At 57.2% G+C, this 22,826-nt stretch overlaps 2 protein-coding genes across 5 annotated transcripts; one reads left to right on the top strand and one right to left on the bottom strand.

Annotated features, from left to right (window-relative positions):
• Positions 1–148: 148 nt before the first annotated feature.
• ODAD3 (outer dynein arm docking complex subunit 3) lies at positions 149–10,090 on the bottom strand. 2 transcript variants are annotated; one of them, XM_012790578.3, is made up of 13 exons: positions 9,971–10,090; positions 7,322–7,443; positions 7,135–7,212; positions 5,009–5,179; positions 4,823–4,924; positions 4,600–4,725; positions 4,389–4,511; positions 3,741–3,893; positions 2,601–2,761; positions 2,351–2,507; positions 1,232–1,387; positions 695–779; positions 149–505 (listed from the first exon to the last, which is right to left on the bottom strand). In XM_012790578.3, the coding sequence occupies exons 2-13, from the start codon at positions 7,334–7,336 to the stop codon at positions 384–386; spliced, it is 1,449 nt and encodes a 482-aa protein (XP_012646032.1). In that variant the 5' UTR covers positions 7,337–7,443; positions 9,971–10,090; the 3' UTR covers positions 149–383. The 2 variants fall into 2 exon arrangements, with proteins under 2 accessions (XP_012646032.1, XP_012646031.1); XM_012790577.3 differs by lacking the exon at positions 9,971–10,090 and adding an exon at positions 8,723–9,128.
• On the top strand, positions 9,535–22,781 carry PRKCSH (PRKCSH beta subunit of glucosidase II). 3 transcript variants are annotated; one of them, XM_012790581.3, is made up of 17 exons: positions 9,535–9,637; positions 10,019–10,134; positions 10,220–10,336; positions 11,139–11,234; positions 11,332–11,389; positions 12,532–12,649; positions 14,214–14,343; positions 18,936–19,020; positions 19,551–19,629; positions 20,118–20,204; positions 20,469–20,648; positions 20,716–20,812; positions 21,258–21,327; positions 21,532–21,621; positions 21,826–21,900; positions 21,987–22,086; positions 22,216–22,781. In XM_012790581.3, exons 2-17 carry the CDS (start codon positions 10,053–10,055, stop codon positions 22,357–22,359), a joined length of 1,608 nt encoding a protein of 535 aa, XP_012646035.2. In that variant the 5' UTR covers positions 9,535–9,637; positions 10,019–10,052; the 3' UTR covers positions 22,360–22,781. The 3 variants fall into 3 exon arrangements, with proteins under 3 accessions (XP_012646035.2, XP_012646034.2, XP_012646037.2); XM_012790580.3 differs by lacking the exon at positions 9,535–9,637 and having other exon boundaries at positions 22,216–22,379; positions 22,516–22,781; XM_012790583.3 differs by lacking the exon at positions 9,535–9,637 and having other exon boundaries at positions 20,469–20,627.
• Positions 22,782–22,826: the final 45 nt, after the last annotated feature.

Genomic DNA, 22,826 nt, shown 5'->3' with positions numbered 1-22,826 from the left:
GCTCCCTTGTCTCTGGGGGAAAGGAAGAGGGCACGGTGATGGGAGTCCTCATGTCCCAGGTTGGAGGGACCCGAGTCTATGGCCTTGGGTTTTAAGGACAGCCCTCTTTGGGGCGGGGCGGGGTCAAGCAGAGGCGAATACCCGGGGGGCTGGCGCGCGACCTTTATTGCGCGAGTGCGAGGCCGGCGCGGACCGCTGGGAGATTTACCGTGGGAGCGTCGGGCCCGGCCACCCCTCTCCTCCCGCGCCGGCGGTCTGCTCCGCTCGGGTACAGGGTACAGGCCGCGTTCAGCCCTCCAGGGGCCCCGTGGGCCAGCGCTGGGCCCAGAGGGGATGGGGGCTCCGAAGGGGACCCCAGGCGCTAGGAGAGCGCGAGAGTGAGTCTAGGACCTCCGCGACCGACTGCGCTTCTTGTTGCGGCTTTCGATGAACTTCTGTGAACGGATCTTGATCGCCGCGCGGTTCACCACCATGTTGTCCTCGTCCTCACTCTCCTCTTCGTCGACTGGAGGCACCGAGGCCGGAGGGGGGGGGGCGGGTTCGGGACACAGGGCCCCGGCTCAGATGTCCCCTCTGGGCCTTTAGCCCCCCACTCCCACCTTGCCCTGGGCCGGGCAGCGGACCACCCCCTGCCCCGCAGCTTGGGGCCCCACCCCCACCCCTCTCCTCCCTCCGGTGCCCCGCCCATACTGACCAAAGAACTTGTCCTTGGAACTGACGAGAGGCAGGGTGATGCGGGTGTTGTACTGGGGCAGCTTTCCCTCTAAGGTGGCGTAGAACTGGGGGGTGACAGGAGAGAACCATGTGGGCGGGGCAGGGGCCACAGAGAAGTCCCATTCCCCCTCCTCCCCACCCCATTCGAGACACGCTCTGAGTCCAGAGAGAGACCAGGGCCCACCCCTATCCCTCCTGCTCAGCTCCACCCCTTGTCACTCAGGCCAACGCCTGGTCTCTGGGCCCTGTCCCTAGGCCTCTTGAGGCCTACCCCTGATCCCCTAGCCACGACCTCTGGCCTCCCGGGTCCTGCGGGCAGTTCTTCTGGCTTCTCGCCCTTGTGTCTTAGGCTCACCCTCAAACCTCACCCGTTGTCCCTAAGGCCCCTTCCTGGCTCGTCAGCCCCCACCAGGCCTCGCGAGGGTTGCTGCTCCCGGCTCGCTGGCCTTCCCACCCAGCCCGCACCCTCAGCCCCACTCCCTGGCCTGGGGAGCCCTGGCCTCGGCGGCAGGAGCACCTCGCGGTCCGCGATGTGGCGCAGCATCTCTGGCACGTCCTGGCTATCGAGCTGCCCTTGCAGTTTCAGCAGCTTTTCCTCCACCAGGCCCAGCAGGTTCGGCAGATAGTCACCTGCCTTGGGATCCAACTCCTTTCCCTGGAAGCGGCCGTTCTCCTGCGGCCAGGGACAGAGCCGGGTCAGCCTAGAGGGGCGGGGCCTCGGTGGCATGCCCGCCCAGGGGCGGGGCTTTCTCTCGTGGGCGGGGCCTTTGAGGTAAGGACCACCCACAGGAGTGGTGCTAGCCCCTGGGGGCGGGGCCTCTGAAGTCAAAGCCACGCCTGTGAGGGCGGGGCCTCTGAACGCTAACGTTACAGGAAAAGGGTAAGGGAGCTCTTTTGGTGTCTGACTCCAGAGAGGCCATGGTGGGGATGGTCTTCTGCAGGAGTGTGCTGCGGGTGGGGTGGGGCTCCAGGATTGGGGCGGTGTCTCTGAGGTTTTGGGTGGGGATTTTCCCATGGGGGCAGAACTTGAGGCTGGACAGAGTATCAGAAGTCTTGGGACTTTTGGCGAGTGAAAACGAATGCTGAGCCTGAGCCGGGCGCGGTGGCTCACGCCTGTCATCCCAGCACTCTGGGAGGCTGAGGCGGGCGGATTGCTCGAGGTCAGGAGTTCGAAACCAGCCTGAGCAAGAGCGAGACCCCGTCTCTACTATAAATAGAAAGAAATTAATTGGCCACCTAATATATATATAAAATTAGCCGGGCATGGTGGCGCATGCCTGTAGTCCCAGCTACTCGGGAGGCTGAGGCAGAAGGATCGCTTGAGCCCAGGAGTTTGAGGTTGCTGTGAGTGAGGCTGACGCCACCGCACTCACTCTAGCCTGGTCAACAAGCGAGACTCTGTCTCAAAACAAAACAAAACAAAACAAAAAAAAAGAATGCTGGGCGAGGACTCGAGCAGTGGGGCGGGGCTTCCATGTGGGCGGGGCCTCTCCAATAGGCGGGGCCTCTGATGTCCAGGACAGAGGATGGCATGGGCTCCCTGGGGCTGACCAGTGTGGCAGGAACCCCTGCTGGGTGGCTGGGCCGGGTAGGTCCTGGGAGGGTCTGGTGGGGCTTCCTAGGGGCCGGGGCCTACCACGGTGATGTGGTTAAGTTTGCTCGCCAGGTGCTCCAGGCTCTCCTTGGCAGTTTGCATCGCCCGCAAGGTGCGCACCAAGTGACCCTGGGCCTCAGCTTGCCGCTTCTCCTCCACCTGGAGACGCCCCTCGATCTCGGTTTGTAGCTTCTGCTGGCTGCAGGGAGCGGGGAGATCATCTACCTGGGCTCGGCTGGAGCGCAGCAGATCCCGCACCCTCCACGCCCTCCCTGGGGCACCCGGGCCTCACCTCACCAGCGTGGCCTCCCCGGAGTATTTGAGGTCTTCTAGTTCCCGCTGCAGCCGCTGCTTCTCTTCCTTCAACTTCGCCAGCGCCTGCTCATTCTCCCTCTTGAGCGTCTCCAACTGCTCGAAGGTGTCGCTCTGGGCCAGGAACCGCCGCACCACCGACTGCAGGTCCCCCAGCCCCAGTCAGAGCCAGGGCCTGAGGGAGGCACAGCTGCGCTACACCTCCTCTTCCCCCCAGCACGCAGAACAGGTGGCCAAAGCTGGTGGCTTTAACAACACAGTGATGTCTGGGGACTCTGTGGGTTGGACTCAGGGCTGCTTCAAGGGTGTGCGGCCCCAATATATCATTTTTTTGCGGGGCCTTTTCTTGTCTATATAAGGAATTAGAGTCAGCCAAAATCAGCTTGCGGGGGCAGCCGCGACGGGGAGCACAACTTCTTTCCAAAATCAACGTGCCAGCAACTTCTGTCGGCAAATCTCGCCCAACCCCGCAAAGGAATACCGCCCATCCCTGCAGCGATCTGCTAGCCGGGCCGCTTCTGCAAAGGGGCCCGCGCCTGGGTGTCCCCAAATGACCTCATAGATGGGAGTTCTAGACTCCTGGGGTTGGACCTAGCAGGGAGCTGGAGGGCACCCAAAGGGGAGAGACGCTGGGCTAGGGTCCAGCGTTCCCGCGGGGAACCAGGCGCCCGAGGGGGGCGCAGCAGTGTTAGAATATTTCAAGGAAGGGGCTGTAAGGGACCCTGTTTGCCCAGATCTGAACGTGGCACTGGGCCCTCTACTGCGTCCCAGGCCGTTTCACAGGCACTAGAGACAAAGAACAAGAGAGAACACTTCCAGTTCTCCTAGAGCCAACACGCCAAAGGAGTCAGCGTGGTGTAAGACAGAACAGAAGTCAAGGGAACGACCGCAAGTGTAGAAACGAGAGCGAGTGTAGACAGCTCGTGCTGGTTTTGCTGTGAAGGGCAGCAGAAGAACTGGGCAGTAGCTGGAGAGGGAAAGGATGTCTCTTTGGAAGAGAGCAGGTTTGTGTCCTGAAGAACTGACCCCGCGGAGCGGGGAGGCGGGGTGTGTTGGTCTCTCCCGCCTGGGCACGCTGGGGCGCGTCTAGGGGACGGAGAGAGCTGCGGGCAGCACTCACATGCGTCTCGGCTGTGCCGGTGGCGTCCTTGACCTTGCCGAAGAGCACCTCCATCTGGTACATGTTCCAGCGCCGCCGCAGCTCCTCCTCCTTGGGGCGCAGTATCTCCTGGGGGGCGTCCTCCGACTGCAGCAGCAGGTTCTCGCGCTGGGTCTGTGTGCGGAGTTCGGCCGGGTCAGATCACGGACAGGGCTTAGGCAGGGGTCGGGGACGGGAATCCAGACGGGGGGGGGGGTGGGGAGGGAAAGGCAAAGGCTTGGGGCCAGGGAAGGGCACCTGGGCAGGGGTGGCAGAACAGAAGGTAGGCGGAACAGAGCCTTGGTAAGGGCTGGGCAAGGGGCGGAGTCAAGAGAGGCGTCGGGGTCTTAGGTAACAGCTGGGCCAGAGGCAGGGTCAGATTTAGGACTGGGGGCCTAGTCAGGTGAGGAAGGATGGTCAATGCGTAAGAGGAGGGCTGGAGGCATGTCAGAGCCAAAATGGGGCAATCAAGTGGGAAGGAGGGGGCGGCAGGAGTCCTCGCATCTAGTCGGGGTGGAGTCAGGGACGGGGGTTAGGAGAACCCTTAAGAGTTGGGAAAAGGTCTAGATCAGGCACAGCCAGGTCATGGGTGGGCTGGGCTCACAGCCCTCCACCCCTGGGTGCGCCCACCTTGCGCTCCATGCGCTCGTTCTCCAGTTTCTTCTCCTCCGCGCGCTTCTTGCAGTCGGTCACGTAGCGCTCGCGCTTCCTGCGCTCCTGTAGCATGGTCTCCTCCAGATACTGCAGCTGGTTCTGGAGGGGCCAGGGGAGCAGGGGCACAGGCTGGCACCGCCGTGCCGCAGGGCGCTGGGAGGTAAGTGGGAGGGGCTGGGGATCGCACCTTGGCAAAGTCCCGGGTATTGATGGCCTCCTGGTTCACCACGTGCAGTTCCTCCAGCTCGTGTTTGGTCCTCACCACCTCAGCCTCCATGAAGTCCAGCCGGTTCTCAAAGTTAAGGCTCTCCTCCTGGGGCCAGAGGGGTGGGGCAGGCCTGTGACTGCTGTCCCTGGCCGGGCCTGCCCTCCCTACTTCCCTCCCCCGCCCTAGCCACCCGAGTACCCACCTGTAGATAGGCCTTGAGCTGCAGGTACACGCTGGTTATGTGTTCCGCCTCCTCCGCCTTCATCCGGGCCTTTTCCAGGCGGTTCTCCAGGTTGCGCATGGTCTAGAGGGCCGCACAGCTGGGCTGAGTCCCTCTGCCCTCGGTGGCTCCCCAGGGCCCCTGCCCCGCAGGCGCCACCGGCCCTACCTTGGCTATCTCCGTGTTGCTGTCGCGCGCCTCTGCCATCTCCATCTGGCGAAGGCGGTGCTGCAGCTGGAGCTCTTCCAGCCGGCTCTGGCGCAGCACCAGCTGGTGCCGCAGCACGTTGAGCTGCTTCACCTTCTCGCTGAGCCGGTGGTCCAGGAGCTCCAGGGCTTGCTGCGGGGAGGGGCGCGAGCACAGGGGCGGGGCCTGAACCCCCACCTCGTCCTTCCCCCTTCCTTCTCCCACAGTGTGACTTCCGCACCTGCACTCTCCAGTTTTCCACCCGCCTCCCTGGCCGCCCCTTCTCCATTTCCTTTGTCTTTGGAGAGAGCCCCGGAGGCTCTTCTCTCAGTCCCGGTGACCTTACGCAGTCTCAGGGTTTTAAAAGCCATCGATATACTGAAGACACCCGAATCTAGCCTCCCCTTTGAACTCCAGGCTCACGTCTCCAAATACACACTGCCTTCCAGCTGTCTGTACAGGCGCTTCGAAACCATCACTTCCAAAGTCAAGCACATGATCGGCCCCCCAAACCTGCCCTTTGACGGCTCCCCCATCTCAGTCTTGGCGGCTCTATCCTTCCAAGTACTCGACCCCAAACCTCGATACCATCTTCAACTTTTTTTCTTTCTCTCCCATCTACATCCGATTTGTTAACAAATTCGATTCTATTTCAAAGGTTCCCCTGGGGATCTCTTTCCTTCCATTTTCGTCACTTTTATCCTAGTGCACCCACACCATCCTTTTTTATTTTTTTTTTTAAGACACAGGGTCTCACTCTGTCACCCAGGCTGGATGGCAGTGGTGCGATCCTAGCTCACTGCAGCCTCGAATTCCTGGGCTCAGTGATCCTTCTGTCTTGTCCTCCCAAAGTGGTGGGACTGCAGGCGTGAGCAACCACGCCTAGCCCCATATTTCCCCTGGATGACCTACTCCCGGCCTGCCCTTTTGCCTCCTCAAAGTCCATTTTCCACGTCTCTGGTTCTTGCTATGAAGTTCATGCTCTTCATCGTGGCCAACAATGCCTGTTGCATGGCTGAGCCCTGGCTGTCATCACTACCTCATCTGCTACAGAGCCCCTTCCCTCACTCTCCTGCCACCCTCGCCTCCCTCTGGATCTCCCACATTTTAAGCTTGTTCCTACTCCAGGGCCTTTGCACTTGGTGTTCTCTCTGCCTGGAGCATGCTCTTCCCCAAATATTTTCCTGCCTGTCCCATTCTCAGCTCAAATTATCATTTCCAGAAGAGAATGACAGCTCTTTGCTGACCCCACCCCCAAATCTAAAGTGCCCACCCCATCCCCACCTCTCTAGCAAGTCACACTGTTTTGTTTTATTCCTTTCTCCAGGTACTACTAGAAATGACTTTGTTTCTTTTCTTTTTTCGTTTCTTTTTGAGACAAAGTCTCACTCTGTTCCCCAGGCTAGAGTGCCATGGTGTCATCATAGCTCACAGCAACCTCAAACTCTTGGGCTCAAGCGATCCTCCTGTCTCAGCCTCCAGAATAGCTGAGACTACAGCCGCATGCCACCGCACCCTGCTAATTTTTCATATTTTTAGTCGCCCAGCTATTTCTATTTTTGGTTGAGATGGAGTCTCACTCTTGCTCAGGCTGGTCTTGTATTTTTTTCTTTGTTGTTGTTGTTGTTGTTTGTTTTTACCTGTTTCCCTCACCAAGATATACACTTTATTTTTTCTAACTCCAGCACTCAAGCAATCCTCCCACTTCAGCCTCCCAAGCAGGCACACAACACCACATTTGGCCAATTTTTTAAATTTTGTGTACAGATGGAGTCTTGCTATGTTGCCCAGGCTGGTCTCAGACTCCTGGCTTCAAGTGATTGTCCTGCCTTGGCCTCCCAAAGTGCTGGGATGACAGGTGTGAGCCACTGTGCTTGGAGGATATGATCTTTTTAAGGGTGGAGACTCGGTCTGTTTTTTTCACTGCACCTAATACCGTGCCAGGTGCAAGCACAATGCACAGTTCAGTAAAGATTGAATTGAGCAAGCACATGGAGAAAGAATTGGACAGGGTGGGACTGGAGACAGGAAGTCCAGAGGGGAGAGGACCCAGGCTGGAAGTGAAGGGCAATGGGCGATGGGTGGTGGGGTGAGAGAGTGGAGCAAACCTGGCCTGTCCTGTTCTTCAGGTATGGCTTCTCTGCCTTCCATTCCTGAATCACTGTCTGGACCACTTTCTCATCTCCCTGCAAGAAGACGATTCCAGTCACTCCTCACCCAAGCCACCTCCACCTGAGGCCAGGTGCTGTCCCCCCCTGTCCCCTGGAATCCCTTCACCTGCCTCTGCACCCTCACCTTGAGCAGGTCCATCAGCTGCAGTTCCAGTGCCTTTGTCTCCTCGCGGAGCTGGTTAATGGTCTCCTGGTTCTTCTTGATGTTCCACTGGGAGCTCTCATAAAAGGCCTTCCGGTCACCCTCTAAGGGGCGGGGGGTGGGGTGGGTGGGCAGATGCAGCTCAGTGTCACTGGGTGGCTTCAACATCCCAGAGGCAAGATCTTTTTGCAATCATCAACTTAACATTATAGCAATACAGTTGCCACTCAGTATACTTAGGGGATTGGTTCTGGGACCCCTGATTATAACAAAGTCCACACGTATTCAAGTCCCGTAGTCAGCCCACACACTCTGGTTTGCATCGTGAGAATACTGTATTTTTGATCGTAGTTTGGTTGTATTAATAGATGTGGAACCCATGGATACAGAAGGCCAACTCTATTTATCAAAAAAAAAAAAAAATCCTCATGTAAATGGACCTTCACAGGTCAAACTGGGGTTGTTCAAGCATCGACTCCTCTTCTCTTTGAGCCTGTATTATGTGTTGGATACTGGACTAAGAGATTTCCGTGTATCATATGCCATACAACAATAGGCATATATCTGTATGCATATCATGTACCCATTTCACAGATGGGGAGACTGAGGCTCAGGCTGGCTAAATTGTTCAAGCTCACATTCGGTCTCACTCCTGCACCTACACCTTCAAGAGCTACGCAAGATTGCCTCTTAAGAATAATAAAAATGATAACAACATTAATGGCTTACACCCAAAGATTCCTCAACCTCAACATCACTGACATGTGGGCTGGATAATTACTAACATTTGCTGTGGGGAGCTGTCCTGTGCCTTGCAGGATGTGAGCAGCATCCTGGCTTCTACCGGCCAGATGCCAATAGCAGACACCCCACCCCAAAACAGGGTGACAACCAAATATGTCTCCAGACATTGCCAAATGGCCCCTGAGGAGCAAAATTACCCTCCTTCATTGAGAACCGCTGGTTTGCACTTTATAGTACTTTACTATGTACCAGGCACTAAGCACGTTACATATTTCAAGTACCTACGTTGTATGCTTACCATCCCCATTTAACATATGGAGAAACTGAGAGCAATTAGGTTACTCTTAGTTCCCCAAGGTCAAACAATGATTGTGCAGAGCCAGGATTTCAACGCAGAAGATCTGGCTCTATAATCGATGGTCTTTACCCCCTCATACGTAGAAGAGCTGAAATTACATTAAAGTATGAAATACAGTCCACTCGGTGCTGAGCTCAGGAGAAGTTTTAAAAGTGAGATGAGGAAAGCCATGGCCACCTAGACTCACGCTGGTGAAACGCCTTTGTCACACTATGTCTGGCCAGAAGACTGCGTGGACACGGTTGACCCCTGACCCTCTGTGCTCTCTGGAGCCATCTTACCTAACAGTTGTATCTTTCTTTGTAACTCAGCCATCTGCAAGTGCACAGTGGACTTCCCCACACCGCGGCGGGGTCGTCCTGCCTTCGAATGGGGTGGGGACCAGCCATGGATGGCGCTCTTGCTTCCGGGTTGGCCATACTTGGGCGAAGCCTTCCTGTTTTTGACCTTGGAAGATTGCTTCGTTACCTGGTCCTGAGCAGGAGGGGCGTTGGTGGCGGCCGCCCAGCACAGGGGAGACGTCATGATTGGGTTGGGGCCGGGGGCCCCTAAGGGTTAGGGGGGGCAACTAGGACTCAGTCGCCCCAGTCCAGGATCTGTCAGCTCCGGTTCCTTGGGCTCTGGAAATGCACTTTCCGACCGCTTGGCGGGGCCTCTCAGCATCCACCAGTTGCTAGGTAACCTCCTCCCCTCCTCCCTCCGGTGTTTCCATGGAGATCACCCGCGTTCCATTGCACCACTTTCATTGGCTGACGCTGCGCGGAGGGGCGGTCCCACCAGGGGGCGGGGCAGAGCTGCGCCGCGGGACTGTAGGGGAGGGTACGTTGGGAATCACATGTTCATCCCATTTTCCTCCGTCCTTCCTTCCCTTCCCCCGCCGGGGTTTCGCTGGTATTTTTCAGGAACTTTCCTTTCCGCCACTCCCAAGATGGAGGTACGCTGCGCCGCCATTAAGAGCGAGCCTTCAGAACTATCTTCTCTAAGGCTTCACAGTCCTGCCCAAGATGGCCGTCTGGATTCCGGCACCGCCCCCTCTTTTGCCTCTCCCAACATGGCGGCCCTGAGCCGCCGTTTCCGTACGCGACGTAATACCGGAAGGGACGTATGCCGGACTTTTCCGCTTTCTTTCTACAGCAGGAACCGTGGCTGCTGGGCAAGGGGGGCGCGGCGAATATCGACCTTTGCCCTGGCCTCGTGTAGGTGCCGAACTAGCGGGTGGGAGGACACCCCAATTTCCTATAAGGGGCAGCCGGAGGGTTCGTGTGTGTGTTGGGGGTGGAGAGACTTAACCCCTTTGGCCTCATTGGCGGGAACTGGGCCACAATTGGGCACAAGGAGCGAAGGTTTTGAGGTCCCCACCATTGATTTGAGCAAAGTAAGACTCCCCTCCACTGGCCAGGATTGAGAGACCCTTGCCTCTCACCCCCGTATCGGAAGCCAAGTGAGCGAGCTTCATTGCCCAGAAGCCGTGGAGGAATCCAATTGGCTGGAAGTAGCCCTCTCCCATTGACCGGGCGCCCTTTTCTTACCACAGCGTGGGGAGAGCGCATCTCCCCGCAGCCTGCTTCCTCCCACAGAACCTGTTTCCGGTCTCAGAGCCTCCAGTAAGAGATGTTGCTGCCGCCGCTTCTGCTGCTGCTACCCCTTTGCTGGGCTGTGGAGGTCAAGAGGCCCTGGGGTGTCTCCCTCACCAGTGAGTCCTATTCATCTTCCCGCCAGGCTGGACTTGGGGGTAGGGTGTGGGAGGGACTGAGCCTCCTCCCCCTCTCTCCCTGCAGACCATCACTTCTATGACGAATCCAAGCCTTTCACTTGCCTAGACGGTTCAGCCACCATCCCCTTTGATCAGGTCAACGATGACTACTGTGACTGCAAGGATGGCTCAGATGAGCCAGGTGAGTTTGTTCTCCATTCATTGAAGCCACTGCACTCCAGCCTGAGTGACAGAGTGAGACCCTGTCAGAAAAAAAAAAAAAAAAAGTAAAGGCAGGAGCTTGTTTTAAAGGGCTTCAGTCTCAGTGAGGGGAGGAGGGAGGGACCACTGGAGAATTGTTTCAGGCCTGGAGCATGCAGCTTTGCTTCCCTTGGTCGGTCCTTCCTTCCTTCCTTCCTTCCTTCCTTCCTTCCTTCCTTCCTTCCTTCCTTCCTTCCTTCCTTCCTTCTTTCCTTCCTTCCTTCCTCCCTCCCTCCCTCCCTCCCTCCCTCCCTCCCTCCCTTCCTCCCTCCCTTCCTTTTTCCTTTTCTTTCTTTCTTTTTTTTTTTTGACAGAGTCTCGCTTTGTTGCCCAGGCTAGAGTGAGTGCCGTGGCGTCAGCCTAGCTCACAGCAACCTTCAACTCCTGGGCTCAAACAATCCTGCTGCCTCAGCCTCTCGAGTAGCTGGGACTACAGGCATGCGCCACCATGCCCCGCTAATTTTTTCTATATATATTAGTTGGCCAATTAATTTCTTTCTATTTATAGTAGAGACTGGATCTTGCTCTTGCAAGAGGCTGGTTTTGAACTCCTGACCTCAAGCTATCCGCCCACCTCGGCCTTCCAGAGTTCTAGGATTACAGGCGTGAGCCACTGCACCCGGCCGTTCCTACCTTTCTTTTGCTCTCTGCATGCATGTGGTTTCTGGGGCTCTGTCTATGGATAGGACATTTCTGGCCCTGAGTGGACTCCACAAACCCCCCTCCCCCCTTGTTTCTGACAGGTACAGCTGCCTGTCCTAACGGCAGCTTCCACTGCACCAACACTGGCTACAAGCCCCTGTATATCCCCTCCAGCCGGGTCAACGATGGAATTTGTGGTGAGTGAGGACGCATGGGGTTGGGGGAATGAGGCAGTGGGTGGAGGGCGGGAGGAGGCACTGCCAGGTCTGATCTCGGCCCCTCCCTCTGCCTCAGACTGCTGCGATGGGACAGATGAGTACAACAGCGGCATCGTCTGTGAGAACACCTGCAGGTACGTGGGTGACAATACCCCTCCCATCACCCCACCCCAGGACCTTGCCTTGTCCCACCCAGACAATCAGGCCCGTTCTCACTTCTGTGTTTGGCTATTGAGTGAGTGCTCACTCTCTCCCAGGTGCCTTTTGAACCCTAATCACTGGCTTTGTCTCTAGTCCTAAAGTAAACGTAACTGTTTCCCTAGTCAATAGATAAGGAAACTGAAGTATAGAAGGGGAAATGACTTCCCCAGGGCCACACAGCGAGGAGATGGCAGAGCCAGGACTCAAACCCAGGTCAGCCTAACTTCTGACTCCAAACTTTTAATTGTCGCGCTCTGCAGCAGGGCCTAAAAACTTAAACACCTACAGGCAGGTGATGTAAACAACAGAAGGAGGCTGAGTATGAGGCAGGAGGGAGTGGTGGGGATTGTGGCATCTAAAAGAACAGCTGTGAGGCCAGGAGTTCGAGACCAATCTGGGCAACAGTGAGACCCCATTTCTACAAAAAAATTTTAAAAATTAGCCAGATGTGGCGGTATGCATCTGTAGCTACTCAGGAGGATGGGGCAGAAGGATCACTTGAGCCCAGGGGTTTGAGGTTGCAGTGAGCTCTGATGATGCCACTGCACTCTAGCCGGGGCAATAGAGCTAGACTTTGTATCCAAAAAAAGAGAGAGAAAAGGAACAGCTGTTTTGAACTCCAGTTGAGAGGGCTGGATTAGTTTTTCAAAGTCCCAATATTGATGTAAACTCTCCTGATTTCAGATCTTTTAAGTAGAGGTTGGATTGAGCACAACACACTCACTAACCAGATTGTCTGTTTGTCTGGGAGTCTGATTTCTGTTCTTTCTTTCCACTTTCTCTTGGGAGCTGACTTCTAGATCGACCTCCCAGCACTCCCTAGTCCCTTCCCTGACCCCAAGAGTGGGCAGACCCTGGCCTCCGTCCCTCCTTCCAAAGACAGGGATGAAGGGTGCTGAGGTTGAGAGAGCCTGGGTTCCCAGGGGAGTTTGCTCTCTTGCTTTTCCCACCACGGTTGGCAAGGGCCGGGGGTTGGGGGGATGGATTAGCAGATGGGTTGAGCCCTTTTTTGGGAAAGGCAGACCTGGTGGCCTAAATGCCCACTGGTGGTACCTGTGTGTCCACCCCCACCCAGAGAGAAGGGCCGTAAAGAGAGGGAATCTCTACAGCAGATGGCAGAGGTCACCCGAGAGGGGTTCCGCTTGAAGAAGATCCTTATCGAGGACTGGAAGAAGTCCCGGGAGGAGAAGCAGGTGAGGGGGCCCCAGGGCTGACATGGGCTGGAAAGCCACCTGCCCCTGACTAGTAGTGTCCTTGGGCAAGTTTCCGCCTGCCTGTACCTTTCTCAGTTGCGTGCTGGGCATTAGTTCTTAGCTAAGTAGCTCCCGAGTGGGTGGCAGTCATCTCAGGTGTTGATTAGGACCTTGGACATGAGACCGACGTGGGCTTGAAGGGCCTCTGCTGCCTCCTGGGGACAGCAGGGACGCTTCTTTGTATCCCAGTTCTGTGGTCCCATTGTCTGTAAGACAGTCTGTGACCGTATGACCATGCAGTTTGGGGCTGGGGGGCAGATCAATAAGGTAACGCCAGTGAGCAGCAGCTGGATTAGTTCAATAGGTGGTTGCTTAGGGGTCCCCGGGTGTGTGTCTCTGCCTACCTCCTTGCCACCCCGATGGCTGTTTGATGGGTCAGTGTCGTCACCACTGCTTCTGGGCTCCTGCTCCACCCACTGAGTGAGGGCTCCAGCTCTGTTTTCCTGCCCAAGAAAGGTTCAGGTCTTTTCTCTCCCACCCCCATGCCTAGTGAGGTCCCCCCTAAATTCAAGGGGCAATGAGATCCCTCTCGAATTCCGGGGACACTGGGAGAATAATGCGGTGAGGTCAACTCCAAGTGACCTTTGCCCTCCTGGGGAGGTGGGAGGAGCCTGACACGAGGCCAGGCTAAGGTGTCTACAAAGGTCTTGGGAGGAACGTGACACCACGGGGGCTTAGGCTACAGCTTGTGGGCCCCATCCCTGAAACAGAGCCAGCCCAGCACACCTGCTCCTTGTTGAACTGTCCACAGAGGCCCACGGTGTGCCGTGCACTGACGGGAGGCTGCAGCCAGACCTGGATCTGCCTCAAGCAGCTCATCGTCTAGTGCAAGGGACAGACAGACAGACAGACAGAAAGTGACCCCCAGGGATGCTGGGTGAAGGGAAGTTTGGGGCTGTGAGGCATAGGAGAGGCTCTTGCCCAGTCCTCTTCCTTCTCTGTCTTGGGGGAAGGAGGCAGGAAAGACTTCCTGGAGTAGGAAACTTCTATCTAAACTAGAATCCATAGGGTAATTTGGGGTTAGCCAGGGAGAGTGTTTCAGGCTGAAGGAACAGCATGTTCAAAGAACTGGGGCCAGGCGCGGTGGCTTAGGCCTGTAATCCTAGCACTCTAGGAGGTTGAGGTGGAAGGATTCCTTGAGGTCAGGAGTTTGAGACCAGCCTGAGCAAGAGTGAGACCTCATCTCTACTACAAAAAAAAAAAAAAAATTAAAGAACTGGAGGCAGGAAAGTGTTGGGGTCTGAATGGTGTCAGGGCAGTTGGATCCAAGAGTTTAAGGCAGGGGTGCAACATACGGGGCTTGAGAAGCAGACAGGGGCCTGGTTACCTGAGGCCTTGTAGGCTACATTGAGGCTTCTGTCCAAAGGGCTGCAGGGAAGCACAGCAAGGGACCTAGGGAGGTGTGTATTTTGGAACAGTCCCTTGGCTGCCCTGTGGAATGGAGGCAGGGAGGAGGTAGACAGTGAGCAGAGGAGAGCTGGTCTCTTGCCTTCTGCCCACCCAGCAAAAGCTCATTGAGCTCCAGGATGGAAAGAAGTCTCTGGAAGACCAGGTGGAGATGCTGCGGACAGTGAAGGAGGAGGCTGAGAAGCCAGAGAAGGAGGCCAAAGAACAGCACCAGAAGATGTGGGAAGGTACGTCCTGGGCGGCCGGAGTACTCACCCTCACTCCTGGACAGGAGCAGCCTGGGCCTAGGAGGCTGTTGCTCGTTATCTGTTGTCTTCATCAGCTGATTTTTTAGCATGGTGCTGCGTTTCCTCGTGTGCCTAGTTATCTTTGATTGTGTGTTGGTCATCATGTTTGAAAATTATTTATACAAATAGTATTCAGCCCAGGAAGAGAGGTTCTTTTCTAGAGAGAATCTTCTTTTCTTTCGGTCAGATGGCTAAGAACACTGCAACTCAGGGATCCCCCCCAAATCTAAATCTAACGTTTGAGGTTCCTCCAAACTCTTGGGCAGTGTGAGAACTGAGACGTGTACTCAAGTTGGTTATTTCTGATCCAGCCTGTCACTGAGGGGACAGTTTCCTGAGGTAGTTGGGGGATCTCCCCTACCTTGCACTTTGAATCCAGTCACCCATAACCCCACAAGGTCTCATCAAAACAGGCATCCAGGCCGGGCGCGGTGGCTCACACCTGTAATCCTAGCACTCTGGGAGGCCGAGGGGGAGGATCACTTGAGGCCAGGAGTTCAAGACCAGCCTGAGCAAGAGCGAGACCTCGTCTCTAACTAAAAAACAAACAAAAAGCAGAAAAATTAGCTGAGCATGGTGGTGTGTGCTTGTAGTCCCAGTTCCCCAGGAGGCTGAGGCAGGAAGATCACTTGAGCCCAGGAGTTGGAGGTTGCAGCGAGCTGTGATGACGCCACTGCACTCTACCTGGAGTAATAGAGCGAGACCTTGTCTCAAAAAAAAAAAAGAGAGTAAAAGAAAAAAAATCAGGCATCCAGATTTGCCAGGATTGGCAAAGTCCCTTAGGGCACAAGTGGCTTCTTTGTTTCCTTGCCTTCCCGAGTTCCTGCTTTGCCCTGGCTGTATCTATTGTGTTAGTTGGTTTTAGGAGGATGATTTTTTATGCTGTGTCCAGCATCCTTTGCTGTTGACAAGCTGTGCTGTCATTACTGGAAGTCCAAAGCCTTGGCCTTCATTCTTAGTCCTTGGGTGCCCAGTGTGCTCTGTGGGGTAGGGACTCAGCTGGAAGCAGGACAGAAGGGGTGGTGGGGTGGATGGAAACCCACTGCAAGTTAAAGAACAAAGTATTGCTGGAAGGATTTGGAGGTGTGGTCCTAGCGACCCACAAGGCTGGAAGCTAGGAACTGGGTGGCCGTCGAGAACCAAGGCAGCCCCCTCTCTGAGGCCATGCTGTTGATCTGTGTCTCTTAGGGCATCTGCTGCGTTTTTCCTTTCCTCCCTCTGCTAACTGGCTCATCCCGATTTCTCGTACCAAGTAGTTCATTAGTTTATCCAGTAAGTATTTGCTGAGCATCTGCTGTGTACTTGGCATACTCCAGCTGCTAGCAGTGCAGCTTTGGACAAGACAGACAAAGCCCCTGCCTGCAGAGGGAGGAGCAAGCCAGGCAGAGGGAACAGGTACAAGGGCCCTGAGGTAGCTTCCAGCTGCCTTCTAGAGATCAAGGCTCTTCTGATCACGTGTGACAAAAATCCAGTGTGAGTCCACTTCTTCAGCAGTGGAAGCTTCAGGCCTAGTGGGACCCAGGGCTTCCCAGAAGGTGGGAGTCCTCCCTCTACCTCTGGGCTCCGTCTCCTCTACCTGTGCCAGTGTGACTATAGGCAGCCAGGCCTTTTTCCTTCATGCTTAGCAGCCCGAGCAGGTAGAGAGCACCACTTTCCCACAAGCGCCAGCAAAAATTCCAGGGCAGGCTCCTGTTGGCTCATTTCAGGTCACATGGCTATCCATGAACCAATCCCTTGGAGCCGAGAATTACAGTACAGGTTTTGATTGGTTAGGTCTGGGTCACATGCCCATCCCTGGAGGCAGCAGATGGGATCATTGCTGCCAGGTGTCAAGGCCTGCGTATAGGTCCTAAACAGGTTGGGGGTGATTGCTCTGCTTCCCCATGTTCTGTCTTCTGTGCTCTGTCTGCCTTCTTGGGTTTTGCAGCCAGGTACAACACAAGGTCACCCAACTTGGACTTTCAAGTGTAGTGAGTTCCAAGGCCAGATTCATCAGGAGCGACAGAGACATGAGATGCAACCCGGGCATTGAAAGGAAGCTGGAAGTCCCTTGCTCTGTTTCTTCCTGGTTTCCATCTCATTTAGAAGAAATCCAAGCCAAATGTCATGTGTGCCTGTAGTCCCAGCTACTCGGGAGTATCGCTTGAACCCAGGAGTTCGAGACCAGCCTGGACAACATAGCAAGACCTTGTCTTTAAAAAAAAAAATCCATATTCTTTATTTTATTTATTTTTCAAGATGAGGGGCTCACTGTGTTATCCAGGGCTTCAGCAGGCTACCTGCCTCAGCCTCCCAAGTAGCTGGGACTACAGGCACTTATTCTTTATTTTAAAAGTGTTTTGAAAGCAATTCAGAAAGTAATAAAATAGAAAAAGAAAGTCTTTGTTCCTCAGGGTAATGTCTATGCAGATGGTTCAAAACCTTCAGACTCTTCCTGTCCATCCCAAACAGAGCTTCAGTTCTGCACAGCATAGTAACTCTGAGCATGAGCTCTAAAGCCATGTTTCGAGTGCTCAGTGGCCACGTGCAGCTGGTGACAGCACCAATGTAGACCATGTTCATCAACACGTACAGACTTTTCTCATCATTATTCCTAAAAATGTACAGTGTAACAACTATTCACATGGCACTTACATTGTATTAGGAGCTATAAGTAATTGAGAAATGGTTTAAAATACACGGAGGATGTGCATATGTTATATGCACACACTGTGCTATGGTATATAAAGGGGGGGTGTTACAACCAATCCCTCAAGGATACCGAGGAAGGACTTTGTACCAGCCTGTGCCAATTCTTTTTTTTTTTTTCATTTTTTTTATTGTAGTAAAACACATATAACACAAAATTTTACCATTTCAACCATTTTATTTTAATTTTTTATGGGGTACATAATGATGTTTCGGTACTCATAATGTGTAGTGATCAGATCAGGGTAATTAGCTTATCCATCATCTCAGACATTTATGATTTCTTTGTGTTGGGAAACTTCAATGTCCTCCTCCTGCCTATTTGAGACTATATATTGTTAATTGTAGTCAGCCTACAGTGGTATAGAACACTCGACCTTACTCTTATGGGCCACTTCAGCCATTTTATTTATTTATTTATCGTTGTAGAGACAGGGTCCCCCTTGGTGGCCCAGGCTGGGGTGCAGTGGTGCAATCATAGCTCACTGCAGCCTCGAACTCCTGGGCTCAAGGGATCTTCTTCCCACCTCCGCCTCCTGAGTAGCTGGGACTACAGGTGCATGCCACCATGCTCAGCTAATTATTTTTTTGTGGAAACTGGGTCTCATTATGTTGCCCAGGCTGGTTTCAAACTCCTGGCCTCAAGCGATCCTCCCACCTCGGCCTCCCTCAGTGCTAAGATTACAGGCGTGAGCCACCGCGCCCGGCCTAATTTTTTGTATATATATTTTTAGTTGGTCAATTAATTTATTTCTATTTTTTTTAGTAGAGACAGGGTCTTGCTCAGGCTGGTTTCGAACTCCTGACCTCAAGCAGTCCGCCTGCCTCAGCCTCCCAGAGTGCTAGGATTATAGGCATGAGCCACCACGCCCGGCCTACTTTCTATCTCTATAGATGTGCCTGTCCTTGACATTCTGAATAAGCAGAATCCTATAGTATGTTGCCCTCTGTTTGTCGCTTCTTGCTCTCTGCATGACGTTGAGGTTCACCAGCATGTGTTAGGACCCTCCTTCCTCTTAACAGCCATGTGGGTTCCATTGTATGGCCTTAGCACAACTTATCTAATCCAGTTACTAGTTTTCCTATCAGGTTTTTGGTGTTCATTTTCATTATTTGTAAGAGCTTTTTACATATGGTGGCTGGCCCTTTGTCTGCAAAGGGAGATATTTTCTCCCTTTCTTCATTAGTCTTTGGTGCTGGGGCCTGGGACTTTTCTGCTGGGCCATGTTTTAGGAAGTGAATTCACTTGTCTTGTCTCTGCCTGCCTCTCTCTTGTTTTGTGCTGTAACGAGAGCATCCTTTCCCATGGGCCTGGGCAAACTCGGGCCCGCTTTTCCTTGGGACAGGTTCTCGGTGTGGTGGAGTTGGTGACTCAGAGGCTACCACTATGTTTTGATCCAGATTCTTAAAGGGTGGCAGGGCAGAGCAGAGGGTCTCTGGGCAGACAGTCTGGCCTGGGCCCTGGGCATTTCCTTTCACCTGCCAGCGCCTCAGGGACCCTTCAGGCCCTCATCTGTGAGAGGAATGGTGTCAGCTGGGTCTTTGGGGTCACCGTGGGGTCTCCTGGGGTAACCCAAGGCTCTGCAGAGGAAACACCAGCTATTGTTATTATCCTGTGCGTAGAGGACCAAGTTGAAGCCTGCTATGCAGTAGGAGCTTAATCATTGGAGCTGCCGTTGTGGCTGCTTTCCCCTCCGCCCATGCTAGGTGATGAGGTGGGCAGAGGAGGGACCATCTGCACACAGCAGGAGCCCCATGGGATAACTGGGGGAGGATGGTGGGTAGGTGTGGGGTGGCGGGAGCCAGTGGGCAGGGCCCTGGTGACAGAGCTGCCCCCTCCACAGAGCAGCTGGCCGTCTCCAGGGCCCAGAGGGAGCAGGAGCTGGCAGCTGAAGCCTTCCAGGAGCTGGATGACGACATGGATGGGGCGTGAGTGTCTCTGAGCTGGAGCTGCCTGCCCTGGTCCTGGGGTCCCTTCCCCCATCTCCACCTTTAGAAACCAGCCAGAGCCCCGCTGGGTCTCTCGTGGGGTCCGAGCTGATCCGGAGCCTGTGCAACCAGGCGTCGAGTGCCACTCAGGAGTACACGCTCTGCGTGAGGAGACCAGGAAACCTGCCTCCCGGGGAGCCAGCGTGGAGCCCTGGCCCAGGACTGTGGCTGGGGTCTAGGGACCAATTACCTTTCACCTAGACTCTGTGGCCTGGTCTGTTTTGGCCAAAGCCAGCTCTGGGCTGGGATCCCGGCTGTGCCCTGAACTTGCTGTGTCCCCTGGTGGAGGGTGGGCTGTCGGGGGTCATGGGGAATGATGCAGGGGTCCCTTCCGAGGGACCAGGGGGGCAGAACGAGCAGGGGCCGTTCCCTGGCTGGCGGTTGGGGGTGGGGACTGCTCCTCTCGGGGCTGTGGGGCCAGATCGGGGCTCCAACTCCCGACCTCTGCTTTGCTGGCCTGTGCCCCGCAGGGTGTCCATGGCCGAGCTGCAGACCCACCCAGAGCTGGACACAGACGGGGACGGAGCGGTCTCTGAAGCGGAAGCCCAGGTACCCCGGCTGCCCTTGGCCTGGGGCTTCTAGGGAGCATTGCCCCACGGTGACCTCAGGGCAAGGGAAGGGACAGCGGGTCTGGGCTGCCCCGGTGGGGGGGGCACTCCCGGGGGTGCCTCCCTGGTGAGGCCGGTGCAGCCACCCAGGGCTGCTCCCCTGGCCGGGTGGGACCGAGGCTGGAGCCAAGTTAGCCTGTTTCCCACGCCTGCCCCTGCCCCCTGCCCCCTGGTCCTTCGAGGGGCCTGGCACGTCCTGTGCTGTCTCTCTCGTCCATCTGCCCCTCTCTCTGTCTCAGTTTCTGCCCCCCCCTAGTCTCTGCACCCTGGGCCCCCTCCCATCTCCTGTCACAGGCCTGTGCTGCCCCCTCCCGGTGTCAGCGCCTCATCACCCCCCACGAGGGCGCCGGGCCCAGCCCGCCCGTGCCTGGCACCGCAGCCCAAGTGCCCGGCAGGCCGGGGTCCTGACACCACCCCCACCGCACACAGGCCCTCCTCGGCGGGGACGCACCGACGAATGCTGCCTTCTTCCACGACCGCGTCTGGGCCAACATCAAAGACAAGTACCGGTCTGAGGTCAGCGGGAGTGGGGACGGTGACGGGGGAGGGGACACACGTGGTCCTGACCCGCCCTGCCCTGCCCCCGCCGCCTTACAAAGGAGCTGCCTCCAGTTCTGGCGCTGGGCCACCCCGGCCAGCTGGGCGCAGAGCCTCGCCACCCCGCGGGCTACGCCTCCCCAGGCCCCTCGGGAGGGGGGCGGGGACCAGGCCGAGGCGTGGGTGGGAGGGACCCCAACCCCGAACCCACAGCGTCAGCGGCTCCGCCCGCTCGCCCGCCAGGCGCTGCCTGCTGACCTGCCCGCGCCCTCTGCCCCCGATGGGACGGAGCCCAAGGAGGAGCAGCCCCCGGCGGCCTCACCCCCAGTGGAGGAGGAGGAAGAGGAGGAGGAAGCAGCTGAGGAAGAGGCTGAGGAGGAGGAGGAGGAAGATGAGTCTGAGGTGCCGGGGGAGCAGCCCAAGGTGTGTGTCTGGGGGAGGGAGGGGGTGGGGCGGGGCGGGGCTGTCTGCTGACTCCGCCCTTCCCCAGGAGGCCCCGCCCCCGCTCGCGCCGCCCCAGCCCGCCAGCCCCTCGGAGGAGGACAAGATGCCGCCCTACGACGAGGAGACGCAGGTTTTAATTGACGGTGAGTGCGGCCGGGGCCGGGAGGGCCCAGCACGTCCTGCCGCGGTGGCACTCCGTGCAGTCGGGGAGAGTTAGCGCCCTGGTCTGCCTCTGCCGTGGGCTTGGCTGGCTCTGAGCGAGCCTGGGTGTCTTGGGAGGCCTGGAGGGGGCCGGAGCAAGCCAGTCCCACCCCTGTGGGCCCTAGGGATCCTCCAACGTCCCAACGGGCTGCGGCTTGTTTGTGTCACCTGTGGTAGGCCAGGCGCCACCTGGGCCCGGGAGCCTGGGCAGCCGTTGGGGCCGCCCTGTGGCTGGCAAGGCCCCCGAGGCCTTCCCGGGCCAGTCCTTGCCCGGAGTGGGCGCAGGGCCAGGGGGAACGCAGGCGCAGTCGCGGCACCGCTTTGCCATCTTCCCCCACGGGTACTGGGACACCTCTGACCTCCACGCCCTCCCCTGTCCCACCCCAGCCGCCCAGGAGGCCCGAAACAAGTTCGAGGAGGCCGAGCGGTCCTTGAGGGACATGGAGGAATCCATCAGGTAGGGGCCGACGCACGGACGGGTCCTCTGCCCTCAGCACCTGCCGCCAGGCTCCGAGGAGCTGGGACCCGAGTCGTCCGGGCAGCCAGGGGCTGGGCGGGCCTGGCTCCCGCAGGGAGGGTCCCCAGAGGCCCTCTGCCCAGCCCTCTCGTGTCAGCTCGAGTGTCCTCGGCTGCCCCTGACCCCCTCGGCCTCCGCTTCCAGGAACCTGGAGCAGGAGATTTCCTTTGACTTTGGCCCCAACGGGGAGTTCGCCTACCTGTACAGCCAGTGCTACGAGCTCACCACCAACGAGTACGTCCCCAGCGCGGGGCGGGCGGCGGCCCTGGAGGTGGAGGGGACTGGCGGGTTCCCGGTGGAGTGGTCGGAGGGGCAGTTCCCGGGCCAGTCGGAGTTCCAGGCGCTCCAGATGTGGCCGCAGCGAGGATGCAGGGGGAGGTGTGGGGAGGAGGCTGGGGTCCTCGTGCCGCCTCCGCCACCAGCCCTGCGCCTCCCCAGATACGTCTACCGCCTCTGCCCCTTCAAGCTCGTGTCGCAGAAACCTAAACTCGGCGGCTCCGCCACCAGCCTCGGGTGAGTGGGCTTGGGCTGGGCCTCCCCCCACCCCTTCCCCGGCGCCCTGTGGATGGCACTCAGCACCCCCCTCTCCTCTCGCGCAGCACCTGGGGCTCCTGGGCCGGCCCCGACCATGACAAGTTCAGTGCCATGAAGTACGAGCAGGGCACGGGCTGCTGGCAGGGCCCCAACCGCTCCACCACCGTGAGTGCCTGCGGGCGGGGCTGGGCGGGGCTGGGCTGGGGGCCCCGGGACTGGGCTGGGGGCCCCGAGGGTGGGCTGGGGGACCCAGGGCCGGCCGCGCCGGGCGCCCACCTGCCTGCCCTGTCCCAGGTGCGCCTCCTGTGCGGGAAGGAGACGATGGTGACCAGCACCACAGAGCCCAGTCGCTGCGAATACCTCATGGAGCTGATGACACCAGCCGCCTGCCCAGAGCCACCGCCTGAACCTGCTGACGGGGACCATGACGAGCTCTAGCCGGCTCTAGCCGGCCAGGCGTAAGGCGGGCTGGGAGGTGGGGTTCCAGTCCGCCCCACTTTGGGTGGGCAGCGAGGTCCGAGGAGGATGGACCCACAGCACCGCCCCCCAGACACGTGTCCCCAGCTTTCTCATGGGGTCTTTCTCCCACCCTAGAACTGCAAGAAGGCATGAAGCCAGCCCTCCACAGTGCCGCCTCCTGCCCCATGTCTGTGGGGCTCCTGCCCGCCCCCCATGGGGGCAGGCCTGGGGGGCTTTGCGTCCTGCTCTGGGGGCCCAGGCAGGGCTGAGCCACGCTCCCAGGCCCCAGCACCCTCCCTGGGCCCCCACCCGTGACCACACCCTCCCCCCTCCCTGCTGTGGGGACAAGTGAGTGACTTGACCTGTGACCTCAAACCAATAAATGTGATCCCCCACCCAAACTCGGCTGTGTCTGCCTCACTTCGTTCGAACTTCCCTCTCCTCCG

The sequence above is a fragment of the Microcebus murinus genome, chromosome 27, assembly GCF_040939455.1.
Source record: "Microcebus murinus isolate Inina chromosome 27, M.murinus_Inina_mat1.0, whole genome shotgun sequence".
In the NCBI taxonomy this organism is placed as follows: Eukaryota; Metazoa; Chordata; class Mammalia; order Primates; family Cheirogaleidae; genus Microcebus; species Microcebus murinus.
This window is presented reverse-complemented; position numbering and strand designations above follow the sequence as displayed.

What these genes read in the sequence shown, in the direction of transcription:
- ODAD3 (XM_012790577.3), bottom strand. Translation starts at nt 8,966, where the DNA reads ATGACGTCTCCCCTGTGCTGGGCGGCCGCCACCAACGCCCCTCCTGCT. An exon ending in AGCTCAAGGCCTATCTACAG is followed by an intron (nt 4,726 to 4,822) that starts GTGGGTACTCGG and finishes CTCTGGCCCCAG; the next exon opens with GAGGAGAGCCTTAACTTTGA. An exon ending in ACGAGCGCATGGAGCGCAAG is followed by an intron (nt 3,894 to 4,388) that starts GTGGGCGCACCC and finishes CTCCGCACACAG; the next exon opens with ACCCAGCGCGAGAACCTGCT.
- PRKCSH (XM_012790581.3), top strand. Translation starts at nt 10,053, where the DNA reads ATGTTGCTGCCGCCGCTTCTGCTGCTGCTACCCCTTTGCTGGGCTGTG. An exon ending in GGATGGCTCAGATGAGCCAG is followed by an intron (nt 10,337 to 11,138) that starts GTGAGTTTGTTC and finishes TGTTTCTGACAG; the next exon opens with GTACAGCTGCCTGTCCTAAC. An exon ending in GATGACGACATGGATGGGGC is followed by an intron (nt 19,021 to 19,550) that starts GTGAGTGTCTCT and finishes TGTGCCCCGCAG; the next exon opens with GGTGTCCATGGCCGAGCTGC.